Here is a 26,730-nt window from a genome sequence, read left to right as displayed (position 1 = left end):
TTAAAACAAAAACAACAGGAAAAATGGGAAAAACAGATGAAAGTTGTATTTGAATGAGAAAAAAAGTCATAATTTTATGAGATTAAATCTAAATGAATAGAATATTAAATAATAAAGTATTATTAGGAAACATAACATCATTTTAGCAGCACAGAGTTTAAATATCAAAGAAATTTTTTTTAAAGTCATAATATTATGAGAAACAAACAAAGAATAAAGTTGTAATTTTTGGACAACCAGGTAGGAAATAAAGTCCTAATTATGAGAATAACATTTACCAAAAGTTGAAATAGTTGGAAAATGCACACACAAAAAAACAACAGCAAAAATGAAAAAAAAACAGCAGTAATTTTATGAGAATAAAGTCATAAAGAAGATAAACAAAGAAGATAAACTTTTTTTAAATGGATAACATTATGAGCAAACAAAACTCAAGAATAGGTTTGTAATTGTTGGAAAATGAGGTTGGGGACATTTCATAATATTGCCAGAATAAAATGTAAATATGATTAAATATTATTAAATATTCTTTATGAAAAGAAAATGTTTCTTTTGGCCAACAGGTTTTGTTGTGTGTTGGTGTCACCTGGTCCAGGAAGCCCAGGTGATTCTGTCGATGGCGTTCTGCTCAGTCAGCAGTTTTCCTGAAGGAAGCTCAAACACCACACGCTTGTACGCTCCCGTGCACACCTAAACACACACACATATACTGTATATACTGTATGTAAGCTGTAAATGTACAGTATGTACGTATTATATATATATATATATATATATATATATATATATATATATATATATATAGTATACACGCTGGTACCTGAATGTGTTTGCTGTCAGCAGAGAAGTCCAGTTGGAGGACGAAGGCTGGCAGGTCGCAGCAGGAGACGAGTCTGCTCAAAGCGGATCCTCCACACACGTCGTAAACGTCCACGGTGCTCTCCTGAGAACCCACCGCCAACATGCGCCTGTCTGGGCTGAATCTGTGCAGGCGTTTAGCACCTCGAAGCGGCGTGTCTCCAAAGCTCAGCCAGTGATGGAATGTTACCTGAGGTCCTGGATGGCCGTGCTGCGGTCTCGCTTCTTCGCCCAAATCTTCAGGGAGCTGGCGAAGAGGAGCAGGAACTCTCCGTTCTTCATCCCCACGGCTAACATCTCTCCATCCCAGCTGAAGCTCACACTTACTGCTGCGTGGCCCACGCACACCTTGTTCTGCAGCTTCTACACACGCACACACACACACACACACACACACACACACCGTGTTGTACCACCGGCTTCCTCAGGGGGCATCACTCACTAATTACAATACTTTCAAAGTGCTTTAAACAGAGCAAGACTCCCCCTACAGGCCAGGAACACTTACTAGTTACCTTCTAGTTAGCATCCTAGTTATCTTTCTAGTTTGCTTCCTAGTTTTCTTTCTAGTCATTTTTCGAGTTAACTTGCTGGTTATTTTTCTATGTATCTTGAGTTATCTTTCTCGTTCTAGTTAGCACCCTCGTTACATATTTAGTGATCGTGCTAATTATTTTTCTAGTTATCTTCCTAGTTATCCTTCTAGCTAGCAACCTAGTTAAATTTCTAGTTTGCTTACTAGTTTCCTTTCTAGTGTTTTTTTTCTCGTTATCGTCAGTTATCTTTGTAGTTATAGTCTTAGTTATTTTTCAAGTTATCGCGTTATCTTGCTAGTTACCTTGAGTCGTCTTTCTAGTTATGTTTCTAGTTATCTTGAGGCAACTAGGAAGCTAAGTAGGACGATATCATGCTAGTTATCTTGCTTGTTAGTTTCCTAGTTATCGTGCTAGTCATTTTTTTAAGTTATCGTGAGTTGTCTTTCTAGTTATCTTGCTTGTTAGTTTCCTAGTTAGCACCCTATCTATCTTCCTAGTTAGTTTTATAATTAATTAATTTGTAATTTTCTGTTAGTTTCCTAGTTTTCTTGCTAGTCATTTTTCTAATTATCTTGAGTTATCTTGCTAGTTATCTTTTTAATAAGTTACCTAGCTATCTAGTTATCTTGAATTAACTAAGCAGAAAACTAGGACTATATCTTGCTATCTAGTGTATCTTTGTAGTTTCCTAGTTATTTTTCTAGTTATCTTGCTAATTAGCATCCTATTTCTCTTTCTAGTTAGCCTTCTTGTTACCTTTCTGGTTATCTCGCTAGTTAGTTGACTGGTTAGTTAGCTAGACCTTGTCAGCGATGTCCCAGAGCCTGATGGTGGCGTCATTGCTGGCCGTGACAAAGAGCTCCTTGGCGGGATGACACGTGAGACCCCAGACGCCCCCCCGGGCGTGGCTGTCCAGCAGCACGTTGGACGCTGCGTTCTTCTCGCCCACCTCGATGATCTCGCTGTCCTTGGTGCCCACCAGGATCTTACCCTGAGGAAGAGGAGGGGCTGTGGAAGTGAAAGTGAGGAAGATGAAGATGACGTGTTGAAGGGAGGAGGTCTCACTCTGCCTCGGCACACGGAGCGCACGCACTCCACCGGGCGACACGACTCCAGCTGGAAGGCTCGGCAGCGCTTCATCTCCTGGTCCCAAAGCTTCACTGCCCCCCCCTCCTTGGTCCTGATAAAAGACATCAACACACTCATGGAGCCCCCTGGTGGCCGTTCACACCCATGCGCCCTTTTATTTTGAAAGCAAGTACTGACGGCCTCTCCTTGCCGCCGGTAACGATGAGGCCGTCCCTCAGCGTCGTGTACATGCTGAAGACGGGCCCCGTGTGCGCCTTGGCCACCGCCCTCAGCAGGAAGTGTTCCCTCCACACGTACACGTCTCCATTGATGGCCCCCGTCAGCGTCAGGTTGATCTGCAAGCAGAACATCTGCGGGTAGAAGGTTCTCCATGTGACGTGGTCTTCAGGACTGCTTCCCAGTGACGCAAACTCACGGCTCCAAAGGCGACCGACAGCATGGTCTGCATGCGGCCCCCCTCCAGCGTCCCCACCACGCCCTTTTTGTACACCAGAGCGCCGCCCACCAGCGTCCAAAACTTCACGTGTTTGATTCCCACCGACACAAACTGGCAGTCCGAGTCCGGACGGAACTCCGCCGCAAAGATCCTGTCGGGATGTCCCGCTCTGCTGCACACTTTGGAACCTGCAGTGACGGACAACACAACACAGTTACTCACCACAAACCACAAACGTTCAGAAAGAAGAAACACGAAGCACCCGTGACCTTCGTGCCAGCGCCACACGCTGATGGTGTGTTCAGGGTCCACGCCCACAGACAGCAGCAGCTTCCCCGTGGCGCTGAAGTTGACGTAGCCGACGCCTTTGGAGTGAGCGCAGCGGAGGATGGACAGCGTGCGTTTGCTCATGGCGTCCCACACGTGGATGCACGGCGTGCTGCCTGCACGTCATGGGAGGACAGACGTTACCGTGGCAACAGCAAGGCTGAGTAGACGGTAACTATGGCAATCAAAAAGCCGCCTTGAAGCGGGATGACGACCGGAACTCAACTGAAAACGCTGCAGAAATGTCTTGAAATGTGGAATGAATGCTTTCAATAATTAAAATCCTTGGAATTAATGTGGAACTAGTAAGATTTGCGGTGATGGGGTTGACAAAAATGTATGAAATGCTAACAGTTATGATAATACCTAGCAAGAGAACTACTGATAAAATACAAAAATTTTGCATGCTACCAACTAGCAAGATAGCTCTAAGTACCAAAAGTACTACAGCAATTGTAGAGTGATTTTACTTCATGCCATGTACAACTGCTTCAAATGACGAAAATCGATCAAACATTAACAGTTAGCATGCTAGCACCAAGCAAAATAGCGCAAATTACCAAAAGTACAACGGCAGTTCTATCATGATTTTATACTTTCAAATGATGAAAATTGCTGTAGTGTTTAAAATGACAAAAATTTATAAAATGCTAACATGCTCGCAGTTATCATGATAGTACCTAGCAAGAAAGCGCTAAGTACTGAAAGTGCTACAGTGATTTTCCTCATGTACAGTAGGTTTATACAATTTAAAAGGATGAAAATTGATAGAATGCTAACAGTTGGCATGCTAGCACATAGCAAGATACCGCTAAGTACCGAAAGTGCAACAGTAGTTTTATAGTGATTTTACTTCAGGCCATGTAGGTTTATATTGTTTCACATGACAAAAATTGATCATTGAACTGGAGCGTTTTCCTCGAAAACGGTGATACCTCAAAAACCGAGGTATCGCCGTAGATGAAAAACGATGTGGCATATTCAGAATAATAAATATAAGTGTGTGTGTGCGTGTGGTTACCTGTGAGGTCACTGATGTCACCTTGAGAAAGTGATGATGATGATGATGATGAAGATGAAAGATGACGCAGCCAAACAAAAACAAATAAAGGCTGCAGTGAGTTGAGTCATGCTAACATCAGCCATGAAATTACGCTCATGAAGAATGAAGGTGATGACTGCACTGATTAGCATCTAGCGGCGTAGCATCTTAACAGGCTAACTGGCAAACAGGAAGCAGGAAGTGTTCATTTTACCAATCTGTCCAGTGGCGATGACGTTGTTGTATTTCGGGTGTTGGTTGGCGGTCAGACACAAGATGTCGTCAGTGTGCTCCACGTAGAAACTCTGAGTTCCTGCGGCACACAAACACCACGCACACCTGGATGTCACATGACCCTCGCTTTTGGGTTAGTGTGTGCGTGCGTGTGTGTGCGTGCACTCACCCGTGCTCAGGCTGTGCACGATGGCGGTGGCAGCCGTGTGATAGACGATGTCGGCACCGTCATTGAGGTAGTGCAGGTTGTTGCGACAGTCAAAACCCCGGAAACCAAAGACGTGGTCCAGAACCAGGTCCTGTTGAGACAAGAGGTTTAGCACACACACACAAGCACACACATGCACACGCACACAAGCACACCTCAACCACTTTCTTCTTCTTGGAGGTGTTGTTCTTCTGCAACTTCTCTGGCTGTGGAGCAGCTCGACTGACAGGCGCTCTGCAATCAACGCATCAATTCATCAGAAGAGTGTGTGTTTGTGTGTGTGTGCGTGCGTGCGTGTACCTCTCATCAGCAGGGACGTCTTTGCTCTGCTGTTGAGGTTTACTTCCTGTCATGTTTCGGAGGCTGACGGCAGCCATCTTGGCCACGTAGTCCACACTCTTCTCACGGGCGACGTCGCTGTCGTAACCTGCATGCACACACACGTGCACACACGTGCACATGTAAACGGCAGTTCTGTAGTGATTTTATACTGTTTCAAATGACAAAAATGTAAAAAATGCTAACAGTTAGCATGCTGACGCCTAGCAAGATAGCACTAAGCACCGAACGTGTTACAGCAGTTCTGTAGTGATTTTACATCATGCCATGTAGGTTGATACAAGTTCAGAGGATGAAAACTGCTAAAATGCCAAGTTAACATGCTTGCACCAAGCAAGATAGCTAACAGGTTTATGCTGTTTCAAATGACAAAAATGGTTAGAATGCTAGCAGTTAGCATGCTGGCGCCTAACAAGATAGCACAAATTACTGAAAGTGCTACAGCCGTTCTATAGTGATTTTACATCATGCCATGTAGGTTTATGCTGTTTCAAATGACAAAAATGGTTAGAATGCTAACAGTTAGCATGCTGGCGCCTAGCAAGATAGCACAAATTACTGCACACACGTGCATACGTGCACATGTAAAGATGAACACACACTTCCAACAACAAAAAAGCGGATGCTGACCGCCGTCTTCCTCGATGTCGTCGTCCGATTCTTCGCTGTCAACGAGCGCTCTGTTCTCTTGGGGTACGGTGCCCTCCCCGTCTCTGCTGACCCCGCCCCCTCGCTCCCTCGTCCAGATCATCAGCGCGGTGTCGGCTCCGCCCACCGTCAGCAGGGCCGCATCGTCGTGAGCCCAGCGCACGTTGGTCACGTGCGCACTGTGACCCAGGTACCGCTTGAAACGTGCAAACTGACCCTGTGGGGACGACACACACAATAACTAGTGTGTGTGTGTGTGTGTGCATGCGTGTGTGTGTGTGTGTCGTACAGTGACAGGGTAGCTGAAGACTTTGAGGAAGCCAAAGTCGTCTCCGGTGGCGAGCAGCGTTCCGTCGCGTGTGAGCGAGGTGGCGTTGATGTCGGTGATGTCGCTGTGGGTTGGCCAGATGCCCTCACAGGTGGCGCCCAGCACGCACGTCCAGGTGGCCCAGTGGAGGCGCTCCAGCTGCATGCGAACAGCACACGCCATCAGCTGACACGGACGCGCCGTGACGCCATGTCAGCTCCCACTGACCTGTGAGCGTTTGATGAGCTGACGTCTTCCTCGCGGTGCCTCGAAGAAAAGCTGCTCTTTGGCGCCCGTGTTCACCTGCAGCAGCTTACCTGTGGCGGAGGCGTGTGACTTCACCTCAACCATGTGACTTGTGCCAGGAGAACAAAAAGTGGGCGTTACCTCGCGCATCCCAGTCAATATGCGTGACGTACGAGGACGCCCCCTTGCACACGCCCACTCTCTTGCTGCTCGCCACGTTGTAAATGTCCACGTAGCTGTCATGTGACGCCACCGCCAGGTATTTACCTGAGTCTGCAACACAGCTACCTTAGGCCACGCCCACTGACATGAAGGGGCATTCAGGAGGCGCTACTACTGATCTTGTCTTTTAACACTCTTATAAACGATGCGTGTACCTGGACTGAAGCGGATGTCAGAGACGGCATCACGGCGATGATGGAAACTGAGGACATCCTCCAACGTGTCAGCGTTCACCACCAACACGCCACCATCACTCAGACCCACCGCCAACGCCTTTCCATCAGGGGAAAAGGCACAACAACGACCCCCTGGAACACCAAAACAAGCTCATGACATATCATGAACACATAATCTGGCAAATAAAATGACATGTAATCTAACACGCACCCTAACATGTAACATAACTATGTCATCTAACATGTAACATAACACGTACCCTAACATGTAACATAACTATGTCATCTAACATGTAACATAACACGTACTCTAACATGTAACATAACTATGTTATCTAATATGTAACATAACTATGTCATCTAACATGTAACATAACACGTACCCTAACATGTAACATAACTATGTCATCTAACATGTAACATAACACGTACCCTAACATGTAACATAACTATGTCATCTAATATGTAACATAACTATGTAATCTAATATGTAACATAACTATGTAATCTAACATGTAACATAACACGTACCCTAACATGTAACATAACATGTACCCTAACATGTAACAACTATGTCATCTAACATGTAACATAACACGTACTCTAACATGTAACATAACTATGTAATCTAACATGTAACATAACTATATCATCTAATATGTAACATAACTATGTCATCTAACATGTAACATAACTATATCATCTAATATGTAACATAACTATGTGATCTAACATGTAACATAACACGTACCCTAACATGTAACATAACTGTCATCTAACATGTAACATAACACGTACCCTAACATGTAACATAACTATGTCATCTAATATGTAACATAACTATGTAATCTAACATATAACATAACTATGTAACATAACACGTACCCTAACATGTAACATAACTATGTGATCTAACATGTAACATAACTATGTAATCTAATATGTAACATAACACGTACCCTAATATGTAACATAACACGTACCCTAACATGTAACATAACTATGTCATCTAACATGTAACATAACTATGTAATCTAACATGTAACATAACAATGTAATCTAACATGTAACATAACTATGTACCCTAACATGTAACATAACTATGTAATCTAATATGTAACATAACACGTACCCTAACATGTAACATAACTATGTCATCTAATATGTAACATAACACGTACCCTAACATGGAACATAACTATGTAATCTGACATGTAACCTAACGATGTAATCTAACATGTACTCTAACATGTAACATAACTATGTCATCTAACATGTAACATAACACGTACCCTAACATGTAACATAACTGTCATCTAACATGTAACATAACACGTACCCTAACATGTAACATAACAATGTAATCTAATATGTAACATAACTATGTAATCTAACATATAACATAACTATGTAACATAACACGTACCCTAACATGTAACATAACTATGTGATCTAACATGTAACATAACTATGTAATCTAACATGTAACATAACTATATCATCTAATATGTAACATAACTATGTAATCTAACATGTAACATAACTATGTCATCTAATATGTAACATAACTATGTAATCTAACATATAACATAACTATGTCATCTAATATGTAACATAACAATGTAATCTAATATGTAACATAACTATGTAATCTAACATATAACATAACTATGTCATCTAATATGTAACATAACAATGTAATCTAATATGTAACATAACTGTCATCTAATATGTAACATAACTATGTAATCTAACATATAACATAACTATGTCATCTAATATGTAACATAACAATGTAATCTAATATGTAACATAACTATGTCATCTAACATGTAACATAACTATGTAATCTAATATGTAAAATAACTATGTCATCTAACATGTAACATAACTATGTAATCTAATATGTAACATAACACGTACCCTAACATGTAACATAACTATGTAATCTAATATGTAACATAACTGTAATCTAACATGTAACTTAACTATGTCATCTAATATGTAACATAACACGTACCCTAACATGTAACATAACTATGTAATCTAACATGTAACATAACTATGTAATCTAATATGTAAAATAACTATGTCATCTAACATGTGACATAACTATGTAATCTAATATGTAACATAACACGTACCCTAATATGTAACATAACACGTACCCTAACATGTAACATAACTATGTAATCTAATATGTAACATAACTGTAATCTAACATGTAACATAACTATGTCATCTAATATGTAACATAACTATGTAATCTAACATGTAACATAACTATGTAATCTAACATAACATAACTATGTAATCTAATATGTAACATAACAATGTAATCTAATATGTAACATAACTATGTAATCTAACATATAACATAACTATGTCATCTAATATGTAACATAACAATGTAATCTAATATGTAACATAACTATGTAATCTAACATATAACATAACTATGTAACATAACACGTACCCTAACATGTAACATAACTATGTGATCTAACATGCAACATAACTATGTCATCTAACATGTAACATAACTATGTCATCTAATATGTAACATAACTATGTAATCTAATATGTAACGTAACTATGTCATCTAATATGTAACATAACACGTACCCTAACATGTAACATAACTATGCAATCTAACATGTAACATAACTATGTAATCTAATATGTAAAATAACTGTCATCTAACATGTAACATAACTATGTAATCTAATATGTAACATAACACGTACCCTAATATGTAACAACACGTACCCTAACATGTAACATAACTATGTAATCTAATATGTAACATAACTGTAATCTAACATGTAACTTAACTATGTCATCTAATATGTAACATAACACGTACCCTAACATGTAACATAACTATGTAATCTAACATGTAACATAACTATGTCATCTAATATGTAACATAACACGTACCCTAACATGCAACATAACTATGTAATCTAATATGTAAAATAACTATGTCATCTAACATGTAACATAACTATGTAATCTAACATATAACATAACTATGTCATCTAACATGTAACATAACTATGTAATCTAATATGTAACATAACACGTACCCTAATATGTAACATAACACGTACCCTAACATGTAACATAACTATGTAATCTAATATGTAACATAACTGTAATCAAACATGTAACTTAACTATGTCATCTAATATGTAACATAACACGTACCCTAATATGTAACATAACTATGTCATCTAATATGTAACATAACTATGTACCCTAACATGTAACATAACTATGTCATCTAACATGTAACATAACACGTACCCTAACATGTAACATAACTGTCATCTAACATGTAACATAACTATGTCATCTAATATGTAACATAACTATGTACCCTAACATGTAACATAACTATGTCATCTAACATGTAACATAACACGTACCCTAACATGTAACATAACTATGTCATCTAACATGTAACATAACTATGTAATCTAACATGTAACATAACAATGTAATCTAACATGTAACATAACTATGTACCCTAACATGTAACATAACTATGTAATCTAATATGTAACATAACACGTACCCTAACATGTAACATAACTATGTCATCTAATATGTAACATAACTATGTAATCTAACATGTAACATAACTATGTAATCTAACATAACATAACTATGTAATCTAATATGTAACATAACAATGTAATCTAATATGTAACATAACTATGTAATCTAACATATAACATAACTATGTCATCTAATATGTAACATAACAATGTAATCTAATATGTAACATAACTATGTAATCTAACATATAACATAACTATGTAACATTACACGTACCCTAACATGTAACATAACTATGTCATCTAATATGTAACATAACTGTAATCTAACATGTAACATAACTATGTCATCTAATATGTAACATAACTATGTAATCTAACATGTAACATAACTATGTAATCTAACATAACATAACTATGTAATCTAATATGTAACATAACAATGTAATCTAATATGTAACATAACTATGTAATCTAACATATAACATAACTATGTCATCTAATATGTAACATAACAATGTAATCTAATATGTAACATAACTATGTAATCTAACATATAACATAACTATGTAACATAACACGTACCCTAACATGCAACATAACTATGTCATCTAACATGTAACATAACTATGTCATCTAATATGTAACATAACTATGTAATCTAATATGTAACGTAACTATGTCATCTAATATGTAACATAACACGTACCCTAACATGTAACATAACAATGTAATCTAACATGTAACATAACTATGTAATCTAATATGTAAAATAACTATGTCATCTAACATGTAACATAACTATGTAATCTAATATGTAACATAACACGTACCCTAATATGTAACAACACGTACCCTAACATGTAACATAACTATGTAATCTAATATGTAACATAACTGTAATCTAACATGTAACTTAACTATGTCATCTAATATGTAACATAACACGTACCCTAACATGTAACATAACTATGTAATCTAATATGTAACATAACACGTACCCTAATATGTAACAACACGTACCCTAACATGTAACATAACTATGTAATCTAATATGTAACATAACTGTAATCTAACATGTAACTTAACTATGTCATCTAATATGTAACATAACACGTACCCTAACATGTAACATAACTATGTAATCTAACATGTAACATAACTATGTAATCTAATATGTAAAATAACTATGTCATCTAACATGTAACATAACTATGTAATCTAACATATAACATAACTATGTCATCTAACATGTAACATAACTATGTAATCTAATATGTAACATAACACGTACCCTAATATGTAACATAACACGTACCCTAACATGTAACATAACTATGTAATCTAATATGTAACATAACTGTAATCAAACATGTAACTTAACTATGTCATCTAATATGTAACATAACACGTACCCTAATATGTAACATAACTATGTACCCTAACATGTAACATAACAATGTAATCTAACATGTAACATAACTATGTAATCTAATATGTAAAATAACTATGTCATCTAACATGTAACATAACTATGTAATCTAATATGTAACATAACACGTACCCTAATATGTAACAACACGTACCCTAACATGTAACATAACTATGTAATCTAATATGTAACATAACTGTAATCTAACATGTAACTTAACTATGTCATCTAATATGTAACATAACACGTACCCTAACATGTAACATAACTATGTAATCTAACATGTAACATAACTATGTCATCTAATATGTAACATAACACGTACCCTAACATGCAACATAACTATGTAATCTAATATGTAAAATAACTATGTCATCTAACATGTAACATAACTATGTAATCTAACATATAACATAACTATGTCATCTAACATGTAACATAACACGTACCCTAACATGTAACATAACTATGTCATCTAACATGTAACATAACTATGTAATCTAACATGTAACATAACTATGTCATCTAATATGTAACATAACACGTACCCTAACATGGAACATAACTATGTAATCTAACATGTACCCTAACATGTAACCTGACTATGTAATCTAACATGTAAGCTAACTATGTGACCTAACATGTAAGCTAACTATGTAACCTAACTATGTAACCTGACATGTAAGCTAATTATATAACCTGACATGTAAGCTAATTATATAACCTGACATGTAAGCTAACTATGTAACCTAACTATGTAACCTGACATGTAAGCTAATTATATAACCTGACATGTAAGCTAATTATATAACCTCACATGTAAGCTAACTATGTAACCTGACATGTATCATGTGACATGTATCATGTGACATGTATCATGTGACATGTGACCTCCACGTGTAACCAAACATGTGACGTAAAGTTGCGCCATGTTTGTCCGACCTCTCTTCAGCTTGCGTACGGCCACCATGCGATGAGTGGACGACGTCTCCCACAGTCTCAGAGTTCGGTCGTCGCTGACGGTGGCGCACACGGCGAGGAGGGGGTGAGGGGCAAGACCCCACACCTCCCCCTCCATGTGACCCTGCACACACACACACACACATGCACATTTAAAGTATGTAAACACACATGTGACCATCACACACATACCTGTACTAGCAGAGTCATGGGTCCAGTCTTGTCAATCTCAAGAATTTCACTGTTTTTGGTTCCGACCAGGATGTGTCCATGACCCAAAGTGAGGGCCCTGATGGACGGGTTGTCCTCCAGCAGCAGGCCTACACACACACACACACACACGTGCTCATACACGTGTTCCACGAGTGTGTCTCCAAGTGTGTACCTTTGGATGCTGAAGACAGAGCAGCCCTCTTGATGGCGTACGTCTTCAAGCATCGATCAAACATGTCGTCCCACAGCTCCACCACGCCGTCCTTCCCCCCCGTCACAAAACCCTGAAAGTCCGCACTTTTAGCTTCCAACCGAAACATGCACACACACACACACACACACACACACACACACACACACACACGTCTACCTTGTCCAGGGAGAACATGGCAAAGACAGGTCCATCGTGGGCCTTGACCGTCTTCAGCAGTAGAACTTCTTTCCAGATGTAAACATCTCCCGTGGCGGCGCCGGAGAAGACCAGCGCGTCACTGCGGCCGTAACACACCGACATCATGGTCTCCGCACGCCCGATGCTCCTGAACACACCACGCCTGAAGGTGAGGCCGCCACCTGGGGGACGGACGGAGACGTGCCGTAAGAAGAGGGAGTGAGGAATGTTTGCATTTGAGGGACGATTTGGACCTGCATGCTGCCAAAACTTGATGTGTTTGATTCCCACGGTCACCATCTTGTCCATCAGCAGAGGATTACACTTCAGCACAAAGATCTTCTCTTTGTCACCGCTGTACACACACACACACACACACACACCTAGCTGCATAAGTGTTCTAAGGTACATGGTGCTAGTACTTTATAGTACTTTACTGCAGTTTTTACCTGGCAGTGGCCACTTTCTCTCCTCTCTTCCAGTCCCAAACGACGATGGAATGTACGTCATCAACTCCCACGGACACCAGAGCCTTTCCATCAGCTGATCACACACAACACAACAACAACAACACCTGCTGAAGCTCCATTACCTCCCTTGGCGCCATTTTTTGTTTGCTCCATTAGCTTTAGGGATGTCACAATACACTCAATGCACAAATATTGTCCCATTTTAATCTCACGAAATCCCGTGATACCCCAAATTAGCTCCATTAGCTATTAGCTCCATTAACTCTGTTAGCTGTTAACACCATTAGCACTGTTAGCTTCTTTAGCTATTAGCGCCATTAGATCCCTTAGCGCCATTCGCTATTAGCTGTTAGCATTAACTCCATTCGCTATTAGCTTCATTAACCCTGTTAACTCCAATAGTTCCTTTAGCTCTGTTAGCTATTAGCTCCTTTAGTTGTTAGATCCAGTAACTCCGCTGTTGGCTCTGTTTGCTGTTAACTCCATTAGCACAGTTATATCCTTTAGCCATTAGCTCCATTAGCTGAATTAGCTGCATTAGCTCCATTAACCCTGTTAATTGTTAGCTCCGTTAGCTATTAATGCCCTTAACTCCATTAGCTGTTGGCTCCATAAGCTCAGTTAGCTCTTAGCTCCATTAGCTGTTAGCTCCTTTAACTCTGTTAACTGTTAGCCCCATTAGCTCCATTAGCACTGATCTATTAGCTCCCTAAGCTCCATTAGTTATTAGCTGTATTAACTCAGTTATCAGTTTGCTCCATTAACTCTGTTAGCTCCATTAGCTGCATTAGCTCCATTAGCTGCATTAGCTCCATTAACTATTAGCTTCATTTACCCTGTTAGCTTTTAGCTTCATTAGCTATTAGCTCCATTAGCGACCTTAGCTCCATTAGCTTCATTAGGTATTAACTCCATTAACGCTGTTAGCTCCATTAGCTGTTAGCTCTGTTAGCGCTGTTCGCTACATAAGCGCCATTAGATCTGTTGGCTATTAGAGCCATTAGTTGTTAGCTCTACCTGAGAAGTCGAGAGCGTTGACTCCTCTCTGGTGAAATCCTCTGAGCAAGGAGAGACATTTTAAAGTCTGGACGTCCCACACGTGGATGGTGGGGTTCCTCCCCACCTATGGACACAGACACACACACGCACACACACACTCATTAGGACAACAGTTACATTTACTGTGTGTGTGCGTGCGTGTGTGTACCTGTCCCGTGGCAGCGTAGTCTTTGAGCGGGTGGATGCTGAGGCTCAGGATGTCGTCATCGTGGCCGAGGTAGAAGCGTTGGCTGTGCAGATGGCGGTTGTAGACCACGCCCACCGCCGCCACGTGGTACAACACCTCCCCCCCCTGAGTGTAGAACAGGTTGTTCCTGCAGTCGTAACCGCGGTACCTGCAGACGTCAGGAACCTTCCGTTACGTTCCATCAGAGACTGCATTTTCTCTCTGGGCTCTCAAGGTGGGGTTTTGTTTGTTTTCAAGGTAAACGTGTGCTACCCGTGCACAAACTGCAGGCGGAGTCCTTCTTCTGGACCTCTTTGTCTCTTCAAGGACCCAACTTGTTGTTTCTTCTCCCTGCTTTGCTGACGCAGCTGAGGAAGGTCCTCCTTGTAGACCTGCACACACACACACACACACACACACACACACACCGTCATGTCTTCCTGCATGGTTGTCTTCACTGTCAGGCAGCACATCAAGTGTGTGCCCGTGTTTCCATGGCAACCAGCTGCCGTGCTTAAAGAAGGACGCCTTCTGTCTTCTGCGCTGACGGGAAGGTTCCGCAGTGTTCTAGAAGCTCCTGCAGGCCCTACCTGTCGCTCGTAGTTGATCTGAGTCTCCTGCTCAATGTCCGAGTCCAGCTCGGGGACGTCAGACAAGTCGCTATCCGAGTCCTCGTTGTTGGAATCCCCGTGACCGTCTGCAAGCGGACATTAGCATTAGCATTAGCATTAGCAGGACATGACCTTGAGGTGGATTACCGAGAACGCTGACGTCCAGTCCCCCGTTCATGACGGCCTCAGGCTGGAAGCTCCACTGGAAGAGGGCGTGGTCTGCGCCCCCTGTGGTCAGCACCCACTGCAGGTCATGTGACCAGCGGACATTGGTCACATGGGCAGAATGACCCATGTACTTCTTGAACCTGGCACCTGGCAGCGAGGAGACGGTCAGGCCAAGGAAAAAGCCAAGAGAAGTTGGCAAAGAAGAGGACAAGAACCTTTCCTGACGCAAGGGAAGCGGAACAACTTGACCGCACCCGAGTCGTCGGCCGTCACCAGCACGCCCGCCGCGTGGTTGGCGTCCACGGCGTTGACCTCGCACACGTCGGAATATTTGGGCCAGATGCCGTTGACCTCGGAACCCAGGACGCAGCTCCAGGAGGCCCATCGCTGACCTTTGACGTCCTCCTTGCTGAGGAGCGGCTTTCCCACTGAGGAGGCAGCACTCGTGAGAAGCGTGGAGGAATTGTTTGGTAGGAGACGAACGAGGACGAGGACAAAGACGTTGATGACTCACGAGGCATTCGGTAGAAGAGACGCTCTCCGGCGCCGTCGTTGGTCTGGAGGACTTTGCTGTCCAAAGTCCAGTCCAGGTGTGTGATGAAGCTCGAGGACCTGCTGCATTCTCCAACCTGAAGTAAAGATGGATGGATGTCTTCACCAACAACATGTCGGTCACATGACCACATACCTTCTTGTACCGCTGGGAGACGGCGTAGACGTCCACCATTCCGTCGTTGGAGCCGACAGCGAGATACACTCCATCCGGAGAGAACTTCATCTCATGGATGACCTCCTTCCTGTCCTTGATGTGGACCACCTCCGTCATGTCTCTGACAAAGAAACGTCCCGTTAGTGCCAGCACCAGATGATTGCCAGGTGGGCGGGGCGTGCAGTCACCTGACTCTCAGCACGGTAAAGGATCCGTCCTTCATGCCCAGAGCCAGCTGGGATCCGTCCGCGCTGAAGGCCACGCTCCTCACCGCTTCCTCCATGTTGCAGCGAGCGACGAGGGCGTGGTCCAGAAGACTCCACAGCCTGAAACACACACACCTTCACGTGCCGCTCTCACGCGGTCATGTGACCGTCGGTGCCACTCCCACCTGATGGAGCGGTCGTCGCTGCCGGTGACGGCCAGAGGTTTCTTGGGGTGAACGTCGAGGGCCCAAAGTTCTCCGTCGCTGTGAGCCTGCATGAGGAGCAGCGGCTTGTCGCGCTCGCGAACCATCACCTGCAACACAACAGCGCTCAAACAGCACCTACAAGCCCCGCCCCCTCAAACACAGCCCGTCCTCACCTCAAAGATCTCGCCATCCTGCGTTCCCGCCAGAATTCTGTCGGCTCGCCAGCACACGCTTCGGATGGAAAGAGCTGTGGGAGGAAGAGGAGCAGGTGAGGAGGGGCCCAAAGATGAAGAAGTTTAAGGTCATCGTCCTGAAGAAAGGACCTTTGTATCCTTGCTCCGCCTCCCGCAGATCCATCTTGGTGATGGGCTTGAAGTCCACGTCCCAAAGGCGGATACAGCCGTCTCTTCCTCCCGTGGCGAAGCCTTCCTCGCACGCGTACAAGCTGAAGATGCCCGCCTGCACGCAAATACACACACAAACACACAAACACACAAACACACAAACACACACAGTGATGACGCGGCCCCGCCCCCCACAGAGCGGTAGGTGGGACACTTGCCCCGTGAGCGGCCTGGACCGTCCTGGTCAGGTTGAGACCCTTCCACACGTAAACATCTCCATTGAGCGCTCCAGAGTACGTGACGTCATCTTTAGCGGACGCCACGCACAAGATCGTCTGAAGGTCGCCCATCTTCCCAAAAATCCCTCGCTTGGGACTCAGAGCGTTCCCGCACAGAGACCAGAACTACAGGACACGCAGGAATCCATGTTTGTCTCAACGTTTAACGTGTGTGTGTGTGTGTGTGTGTGGTACCTTGATGTGCTTGACTCCACAGCTCACCAGACGGTTTGTTTGAAAAGGATCCCAGCAGACATCAAAGATCTAAAAGACACATAACACACATTTACCACATGTCTCACACACACACACACACACACACACACACTGACTCTGTCCGAGTGTCCTGAGGCGCTGGCCAGGATCTTCCCTCTCCTCCACTCCCAAACACAAACCGTGTTCTTGGCATCCAGACCCACTGACACCAACCTCTGCACACAGATCACATGACAACATCTGTTACGCGCACAACACATGATAACACACACTTTACATACACTTCTACATGTCACACTCATCATACCTGCAGGTGTGTGTGTGTGTGTGTGTGTGTGTGTGTGTGAGACACCTGTCTATCAGCACTGAAGGTGAGACAAACACTCAAGCAGCATGAGACTTGAGACATGTAGAATGAAACAGAGACTTGATACATGGCACATGAGGGACAAGACTTGAGGAACGGGGAATGAGACATGAAGGGTGAATGTGAGACAGGGAGGACGAATGAGACCTGAGATTTGCTGTATGAGACACGAGGCATGGGACATGAGATTTGATGAGTGCAAAATGAGGACTGATACATCAGGAATGTGACTTGAGACATGCCATCTCATTTGACACGAGGTTTGATACATGGGACATGAGGGACAAGACTTGAGAAATTAAGAAAGACATGAAGAATGAATATGAGAGATGAGGCAGGAGGAATGAGAGCTGAGATTTGCTGCATAAGACATGAGGAATGGGACATGAGATTTGGTGAATGACACATGAGGAATGGTACATCAGGAATGACACTTGAGACATGAAAAATGAGACATGACATCTCATTTGACATGAGATTTGATAGATGGGACATGAGGGACAAGACTTAAGAAATAAGGAATGAAACACGAAGAATGAATATGAGAGATGAGGCAGGAAGAATGACGTGAGATATACTGTATGAAAAGTGAGGAATGGGACAAAGGGGTTTTGATGAATGAGACTTGAGACATGAAGCATTAGACATGACATACCATTTGACATGAGATACATGATGATGCTGTATGACACATGAGGAATGGGACATGAAACAATGTGATGTGACATCTCATTTGGCATGAGATTTGCTACATCAGAAAGGAGGCTTGAAAAATGAATATGGGACTTTAGGAATGAGATGTGACATTTGATGTATGAGACATCAAGAATGAGATTTGAGACATAAAGAATGAGACCTGTCATCTCATTTGACATGAGATTTGTTCCATGCGACATGAGGAACGAACTTTGAGAAATGAGACTTCATTTTAAAGAATTAATCATGAGATTTGAGACATGAACAATGATATGTGAGCTTTGATATATGAGACACGAGGAATGTGACTTGAGATTTGATGTATGACACGTCAGGAATGATACATCAGAAATAAAAAGACTTGACACATGACACCTCATGAGACATGATTTGATACGTGACACATGAGGAATGAGACATGAGGAATGAGAGGTGAGATTTGATGTACTAGACATGAAGAATGAGACTTGAGACATGAAGAACGAGACATGACATCTCATTTGAAATGAGATTTGATACATGGGACATGAGGAGGGGCTCAAGAAATGAGGAATGAAACATGAAGAATGAGAGGTAAGATTTGACATATGAGACATGAAGAATAGGAAATGACATTTGTTGTATGCGATATCAAGAATGAGACCTGAGTTCATGTCTCAAGACATAAAGAATGAGACCTCATGAAATCTCATTTGACATTACATTTGGGACACAAGGAACAAGACTTGAGAAATGAGACTTGAAGAATAAATCATGGGACTTGAGACATTAGGAATGAGATGTGAGATTTGATATATGAGACATGAGGAATGGGACATGAGATTTGATGTATGAGACACCAGGAATGGTACATCAGAAATAAGACTTGACATGAAGAATGAGCCATGACACCTCATGAGACATGCAATTTAATACATGGCAAAATAATAAATAAATATGAGAGATCAGACAGGTGAGACATGAGAATTGATGTATGAGACATCAGGAATGATATATCAGAAACAGAGTGAGACATGACACCTCATGAGACAAGCGATTTGATACATGGCACAAAAGGAATGACACCTAGGAAATGTGGAATGAGACAGAAAAAATGAATATGAGAGATGAATATGAGAGCTGAGACATGAGGAATGATAAATTAGATTTGATGTATGAGACATCAGGAATGAGGCTTGAGTCATGAAGAATGAGACCAGTCATCTCATTTGACATGAAATATGATCCATGGGACATGAGGAACGAGACTTGAAAAATGTATTATAAGACTTGAGCCATGAAGAATGCAGTATGAGATTTGCGATATGAGACAAGAGGGATGGGGCATGAGATTTGAGAGATGCGACATCAGGAATGCGGCTTGAGACATCAGGAATGGGACAGAGAATTTGAATCAGAAATGATACATCAGTAATGAGGCTTGCGACATGAAGAATTAGTGACATCTCATGAGACATGAGGAATGAGACTTGAGACATTAGGAGTGTTTGTGTGTGTGTGTGTGTGTGTGTCTCACCTGTCCGTCAGCACTGAAGGTGAGACAGGCGATGCCGTGTGTGTGTCCGTCGCGGAGCAGTGAGACGGTGTGCACGGTGAAGGTGTCCCACACGCACACATAGGGGTCCTTGCCCACCTGCCCTGTGGCCACCAGGGTGCGCTCTGGATGCAAGGCCAGGCTGACCATGCAAACATGACATGTTAATGATGTCATCAAGTCACATGATCACAGCACGCTGTCCCACCCAAATTACAGGGGCGTGTCCAAATGCTTCTCGTGTAGAACATGGTTTAGATCGTTTGTCTACAAACACTGACTGCTGATGACAAGATGTGCTTTACCCCCCCAACCCACGTGTGGACGTCAGTGTGTGTTCTCTTACAAAGGCAGCGCTATAAATACACACATGCATACGCACATAGAAAGTAGCGCGCGCCTACAAAAAAAGGACACAAATAGAAAGTGTGATGACACAAAGGTCCACTGATCTCATGAATGCTGTTTACACACACTCACACGCACGCATACACACACACACACACACACACACACACAGTAAATGGCAGATAATGAGCCTGTTGGCTGCCTTGGTTGTCATGACTACAGCATCATGGCTGCACAACATGGAGTGTGACAACTGTCACGTCGAAGTCAACACGCACACACACACAGGTGGAGGCTGTTTGATGAGGTTTGATGCTTTGCTGCACTGCTGAGAATAACAATACTAAAAATACTTCATAATCATACTCTATAGTGATGGTCTCATAATAGTAACATGAAGTGCATGAGGTGACATGGACGTCAGTTCAAAAAGTGGCCTTGTCCTTCCTTGGAAGGATCTTTCACGCTTCCTCCCTCACACTTCCGTCCAGGACTCCAAAAGTCAGTGTCATGTGACCTCACCCTCTGAGAGTTGCATCATGCCATGTTGTCACCACACGCAAATAATGAGAATGAGAATAATGATGGTGATACGTTCACATCTCGTCCTTCAAGATGGTGGACAGTTCTTGCTGCAGGCGAGATGTCTAATTAGGAAAATCCTAAAATTAGCTTCCAAACTGTTAGCAGCAGACATCCACAAGGCTGTGTGTGTTTGTGTGTGCATGCGTGTGCATGTGTGTGTGCACGTGTGTGTGCGTGTCTGAACAAACACGGCCGCAGGACGGATTGTTTCTTATTACCGAAGAGCACCCAGCCGTGAGAGTGTATGACCAGCAGCAGCGGTCTTCACCGTCCACAAAGCGCGAGACATGAAGCGGAATGAAAACGTGCAACTGGACTGAGGAGATGAGATTCCATGGAACATGCTACAATGTCACAAAAATGAGACATCATGCAAACATCATCACGTTCACTTCCTGTGGTCACATTTTTGACGCCAAGAAGCATTTCATCAAAGTACACCCCCAACCCTGACAATCTATGCTATGGACCAAAGCCCAATGAGAATGATGAATCATGAGACTTGAGACATGAGGAATGAGGCACTTGAGGCGTGATACATGAGTCATTTGATACTTGATTGATGCATGAGTCAGATTTGATACTTGAGGCATCATGAATGAAATGAGACATAACATCTCATGACACATGATACATGGGACATGGGGAATGAGACGTGACAAATGAGACATGCAAAATTAATCGTGAGACATGAGGAATGAGATGCAAGATCTGATATGAGTCATGAGATTTGGTATATGATACATCAGGAATGACATTTGAGACATGACCTCTCATAAGATATGAGATTTAATACATGGGACATGAAGAATGTCACTTTACAAATGTGACATGAATAATGAACTATGAGACTTGAGACATGAGGAATGAGATGTGAGATACAGTATGATATATGAGTCATGAGATTTGGTACATCAGGAATGAGACTTGAGACATGAAGAATGAGACATGATCTCTCATAAGATATGAGGAATGAGAGTTGACAAATGAGACACAAGGAATGAACCGTTAGACTTGAGGAATAAAACATGAGGAATGAGATGTGAGATTTGATATACAGTATGAGACATCAGGAATGAAACTTGAGACATGATAAACAAGAAGCAATATCTCATGAGACATGAGATTTGATACATGGGACATTAGGAATGAGACATGAGGAATGAGAGGTGAGATTTGATATGTGAGTCATGAGATTCGGTATATCAGGAATGAAGTATGAGATATGATATCTCATGAGACATGAGATTTGATACATGGGACATGAGGAATGAGACTGAACAAATGAGACATGAAGAATGAACTATGAGACTTGAGACATGAGGAATGAGATGTGAAATATGATCCGGTATGAGTCATGATATTTGGTATATGGTACATAAGGAATAAGACTTGAGACATGAAGAATGAGACATGACTTCTCATAAGATATGAGATTTGATACATGTTTGTTACTGCATACATGTGGCATGACTTGACAATGAGACTTGACAAATGAGACATGAAGAATGAATCGCAAGGAATGAGATGTGAGATTGGATATATAAAACATCAGGAATGAAACTTGAGACATGATGAATGAAACACGATATGTCATGAGACATGGGATTTGATACATGCGACATGAGCAATGATACTTAACAATTGACATATGAAGAATGACCCATGAGACTTGAGACATAGGAAATGAGATGTGAGATCTCATGAGATTTGATACATGGGACATGAGGAATGAGACTTAACAAATGAGACATGAAGAATGAACCATGAGACTTGGGACAGGAGGAAAGAGACGTGAGATTTGACATATGAGTCATGAGATTTGGTATATGATACATTTCATAAGATATGAGATTTGATACATTGACACGAGGAATGAGACATGAAGAATGAACCATGAGACTTGAGACATGAGGAGTGAGACATGAAGACTGAGGCATGGGATTTGACGTCATGAGATTTGATATATGACACATCAGGAATGACACTTGCGACTTGAAACATGAGACATGACATCTCATAAGATATGAGATTTGACACATTGGACATGAGAGATTAGTCTTGAGGAATGAAGAATGAGACATGGTACTTGATATATGAGCCATGAGGAATGATACATCATGAATAAAACCATACATGAGACATGAGAGTGAGGTGAGGCAAGCTGACTGAGTGTCCTTACCTGATGATGTCATCATTGTGTCCCAGGTAGAACCTCTGCGTGTGTTCTCGAGTGTTGTAGACCACGCCCACTCCGGCCACAAAGTAGACCACCTCCTTCCCGGCCGTGTAGTACACATTATTGCGGCACTGATGTCCTCGGTACCCGTAGACCCATTCCAGTTTGAGCCGGCCTGCAGGGGCACTGCGCTCCGACATGATGAGTCATTTGATGTGTGTCCACCAGAGGACGCTGGACACGCTGCTGCTTCTGCTGTCCCGGAGAAAAAGTGTTGACTGACTTCTAAGTTTATTGGTGAAGTGTTCCAGCTGTGAAGGTTTCCTTTCGGTAACAATGTATACCACGTTACTACGTGTCAACGCTATGTAATAATGTTACCACGTGTTAACACTGCGTAACAATGTGCACCATGTTACCATGTGTTAACACTGCGTAACAATGTGCACCATGTTACCATGTGTTAATGCTACGTAACCATGTGCACCATGTTACCATGTGTTAATGCTACGTAACCATGTGCACCATGTTACCATGTGTTAATGCTACGTAACAATGTGCACCATGTTACCATGTGTTAATGCTACGTAACCATGTGCACCATGTTACCATGTGTTAATGCTACGTAACAATGTGCACCATGTTACCATGTGTTAATGCTACGTAACCATGTGTACCATGTAACCACGTGTCAACGCAATGTAACAATGTTACCACGTGTTAACACTGCGTAACAATGTGCACCATGTTACCACGTATTAAAGCTACATAACAAAGTGCACCATGTCACCACATGTTAACACTGCGTAACAATGTGCACAATGTTACCACGTGTCAATGCTACGTAACAATATGCACCATGTTACCACGTGTCAATGCTACGTAACAATGTGCACCATGTTGTCACATGCGAACGCTATGTAACAATGCACCATGTTACCACGTATTAAAGCTATGTAACAATGTGCACCATGTTACCACGTGTCAATGCTACGTAACAATGTGCACCATGTTACCACGTGTCAATGCTACGTAACAATGTGCACCATGTTGTCACATGCTAACGCTACGTAACAATGTGTACCATGTTACCACGTATTAAAGCTACATAACAAAGTGCACCATGTCACCACATGTTAACACTGCGTAACAATGTGCACAATGTTACCACGTGTCAATGCTACGTAACAATATGCACCATGTTACCACGTGTCAATGCTACGTAACAATGTGCACCATGTTGTCACATGCGAACGCTATGTAACAATGCACCATGTTACCACGTATTAAAGCTATGTAACAATGTGCACCATGTTACCACGTGTCAATGCTACGTAACAATGTGCACCATGTTACCACGTGTCAATGCTACGTAACAATGTGCACCATGTTGTCACATGCTAACGCTACGTAACAATGTGTACCATGTTACCACCTGTTAACGCTACGTAACAATCTGTACCATGTTACCACGTGTTAGTGTAACGTTGTAAACAATGTGAGCCTGTCAAAACGTTACTAACTGTAGGTCACGTGACTGAACAATGGCCCCGTACGCTCATGTTTCATGCTCAGCATAGCGTAACGTTCTTTACAATGTTACTGTATTGACATGAAACTGAGACAGGACGTCACCACACAGATTGGAGCATTGTGGAACATTAGTGGAACATGGATTTCAGTGTTAGCAAGCCTCACCTGGTTGGTTTCAACAATGTTACATTCTATACTTATGTGCATGTTACATTGGATACTTATATGTCACTGTATGTTACATGCTGTACTTGTATACTTACATTGTATACTTGTTATGTTACTGCATGTTACATTCTATACTTGTGTTATTGCATGCTACACTGTATACTTGCTATGTTACATTGTATACTTGTTATGTTACTGTATGTTACATGTTGCCACACATCACTGTAACGTTCTAGTCAGTGATGTTGTTACATTATTGCTGCTCCGTCTTCAGCAGTGTGTGTTGGGAGAAATGCTGATACTAATGCCATGACTGTTTGCCAGTAACAGGTCGTGTAATTAATTACTAAGCGTTACAACAACGTTACAGTGACGTTACTGTTACCAACAGTGAACTGCACAGTGAATACACTGATATCAACATCAACCACCTGGGGGTGGCTTTAGTCGCCATTGCTAACTACTGCTACACAGGAAACTATGCCGCTAGTCAACAAGAGCTGTGGTTGCGCACGTCCAGGAAAACACTGCCCCCTAGCGTTATGGTATAGAATTACATGTCACGAGCTCAATCTTCAGCCTTACTAGGAGTAATAGCATTACTAGTACAATTTGTTTTTTTGGGAAAGTATAACTAGTAACTGTAATTACTTTCTAAAAGTAATTTGCCCAACACTGGTCTTCAGCGTGTGTTTGGAATGAGAATATAGAAAATCAAGTTTCTCACTAGGAGTCTAGAGGTTCCCCATGGTGTCCACGTCCACACGATGAAGAAGACTGTTGGTGTTTTTATTCACTGAAGACGGCTTCTTAATGATTGTGTCAATTCTTCTTCTTCTTCTTCTCGAGCAGGAGGATTTAATCCGTGCTGCTGTAATCCTGGCCAGCAGCCCGCCTCTTCTCCATCCTCCTCCTCAGTCCAGCTGCCATCATCTCTGATGGAAGAACAAGTCATGGACGGACCACCATCCACCAGCAGCTGATTTATTATATTAATATTGCAAATTATTATTATTCAGCGGTAAAGAGGAATACGACCACACAAACATTTAATCCGCGCAGAGCTTCAACTTCGGCATCCACTGGAGAAACAGCAGCAGCATCCACAGACCACAAGAGGAGGAAGATTCCAAGAAGGAAGAGAGCAACCTCCAGTAAATGATTGACAGATGATTACATGGACGTGTCATGTGATTGACAGCTGATCAGACTGACAGCTGATCATTGACCGCCGCCTCTCATCGCTGATGTCTGGAATCACGAACATCCAGGAAACACCACCGCGCCACTAGAGGGCGGGTCCGGATTGGACTTTCACAATACGAGCCAGCCAGTAGCTCGTAGAAACGTTATTTTTTTCATTAATTTAAGGCGTCGTGATATGAAAACGTTTTATCGTGTTATTCATCTCTGCTCTGACGACATTATTGGCTCCAGCAAAGCAGTAGTTTCCTCTATCAAGTTTACCTTATGATAAGCAGTCAGACGTATTGTTTTGAAAGCTAAAAAGTGACACTTCCTGTCCTATGGCTCTCTGCTTCCTGCATTTCTGGGCACACGTGCTGCACGGCATTATGGGACTAGCAGTTTTTTAAACACGCTTTTAAACAGCGCGATGACGTCACGAAGAAGCCAGGACGACAGATATGAAAAAAAACTA

At 42.1% G+C, this 26,730-nt stretch overlaps 1 protein-coding gene across 3 annotated transcripts in view; it reads right to left on the bottom strand.

Moving 5' to 3' along the window:
- The window catches only part of LOC129193966 (echinoderm microtubule-associated protein-like 6), a 28,999-nt gene extending 2,640 nt beyond the window's left edge, over nt 1-26,359 (bottom strand). Inside the window, exons 1-42 of one of the 3 annotated variants that reach the window (XM_054798804.1) lie at nt 25,798-26,359; nt 23,373-23,624; nt 20,240-20,399; nt 17,777-17,875; nt 17,640-17,708; nt 17,385-17,570; nt 17,146-17,281; nt 16,996-17,069; nt 16,802-16,929; nt 16,599-16,736; nt 16,390-16,531; nt 16,216-16,330; nt 15,917-16,129; nt 15,681-15,848; nt 15,513-15,619; nt 15,196-15,314; nt 14,905-15,091; nt 14,715-14,820; nt 13,677-13,770; nt 13,482-13,582; nt 13,207-13,409; nt 13,009-13,120; nt 12,816-12,943; nt 12,606-12,747; nt 6,648-6,800; nt 6,412-6,543; nt 6,253-6,341; nt 6,007-6,183; nt 5,700-5,934; nt 5,031-5,157; nt 4,886-4,964; nt 4,692-4,821; nt 4,503-4,601; nt 4,268-4,288; nt 3,189-3,362; nt 2,899-3,107; nt 2,661-2,818; nt 2,460-2,574; nt 2,197-2,385; nt 1,049-1,221; nt 821-983; nt 587-690 (exon numbers count right to left, since the gene is read on the bottom strand). In XM_054798804.1, coding sequence (XP_054654779.1) covers nt 587-690; nt 821-983; nt 1,049-1,221; nt 2,197-2,385; nt 2,460-2,574; nt 2,661-2,818; nt 2,899-3,107; nt 3,189-3,362; nt 4,268-4,288; nt 4,503-4,601; nt 4,692-4,821; nt 4,886-4,964; nt 5,031-5,157; nt 5,700-5,934; nt 6,007-6,183; nt 6,253-6,341; nt 6,412-6,543; nt 6,648-6,800; nt 12,606-12,747; nt 12,816-12,943; nt 13,009-13,120; nt 13,207-13,409; nt 13,482-13,582; nt 13,677-13,770; nt 14,715-14,820; nt 14,905-15,091; nt 15,196-15,314; nt 15,513-15,619; nt 15,681-15,848; nt 15,917-16,129; nt 16,216-16,330; nt 16,390-16,531; nt 16,599-16,736; nt 16,802-16,929; nt 16,996-17,069; nt 17,146-17,281; nt 17,385-17,570; nt 17,640-17,708; nt 17,777-17,875; nt 20,240-20,399; nt 23,373-23,569 — 5,651 coding nt within the window. In that variant the 5' untranslated portion in view covers nt 23,570-23,624; nt 25,798-26,359. Of the gene's footprint in view, nt 1-586; nt 691-820; nt 984-1,048; nt 1,222-2,196; nt 2,403-2,459; nt 2,575-2,660; nt 2,819-2,898; nt 3,108-3,188; nt 3,363-4,267; nt 4,289-4,502; nt 4,602-4,691; nt 4,822-4,885; nt 4,965-5,030; nt 5,158-5,699; nt 5,935-6,006; nt 6,184-6,252; nt 6,342-6,411; nt 6,544-6,647; nt 6,801-12,605; nt 12,748-12,815; nt 12,944-13,008; nt 13,121-13,206; nt 13,410-13,481; nt 13,583-13,676; nt 13,771-14,714; nt 14,821-14,904; nt 15,092-15,195; nt 15,315-15,512; nt 15,620-15,680; nt 15,849-15,916; nt 16,130-16,215; nt 16,331-16,389; nt 16,532-16,598; nt 16,737-16,801; nt 16,930-16,995; nt 17,070-17,145; nt 17,282-17,384; nt 17,571-17,639; nt 17,709-17,776; nt 17,876-20,239; nt 20,400-23,372; nt 23,625-25,797 lie in introns of those variants that run through there. The other 2 variants (XM_054798805.1, XR_008573659.1) reach the window with 2 other exon arrangements.
- Between the last annotated feature and the right edge of the window lie 371 nt (nt 26,360-26,730).

This window comes from Dunckerocampus dactyliophorus, chromosome 14, assembly GCF_027744805.1.
Source record: "Dunckerocampus dactyliophorus isolate RoL2022-P2 chromosome 14, RoL_Ddac_1.1, whole genome shotgun sequence".
Lineage (NCBI taxonomy): Eukaryota > Metazoa > Chordata > Actinopteri > Syngnathiformes > Syngnathidae > Dunckerocampus > Dunckerocampus dactyliophorus.
This window is presented reverse-complemented; position numbering and strand designations above follow the sequence as displayed.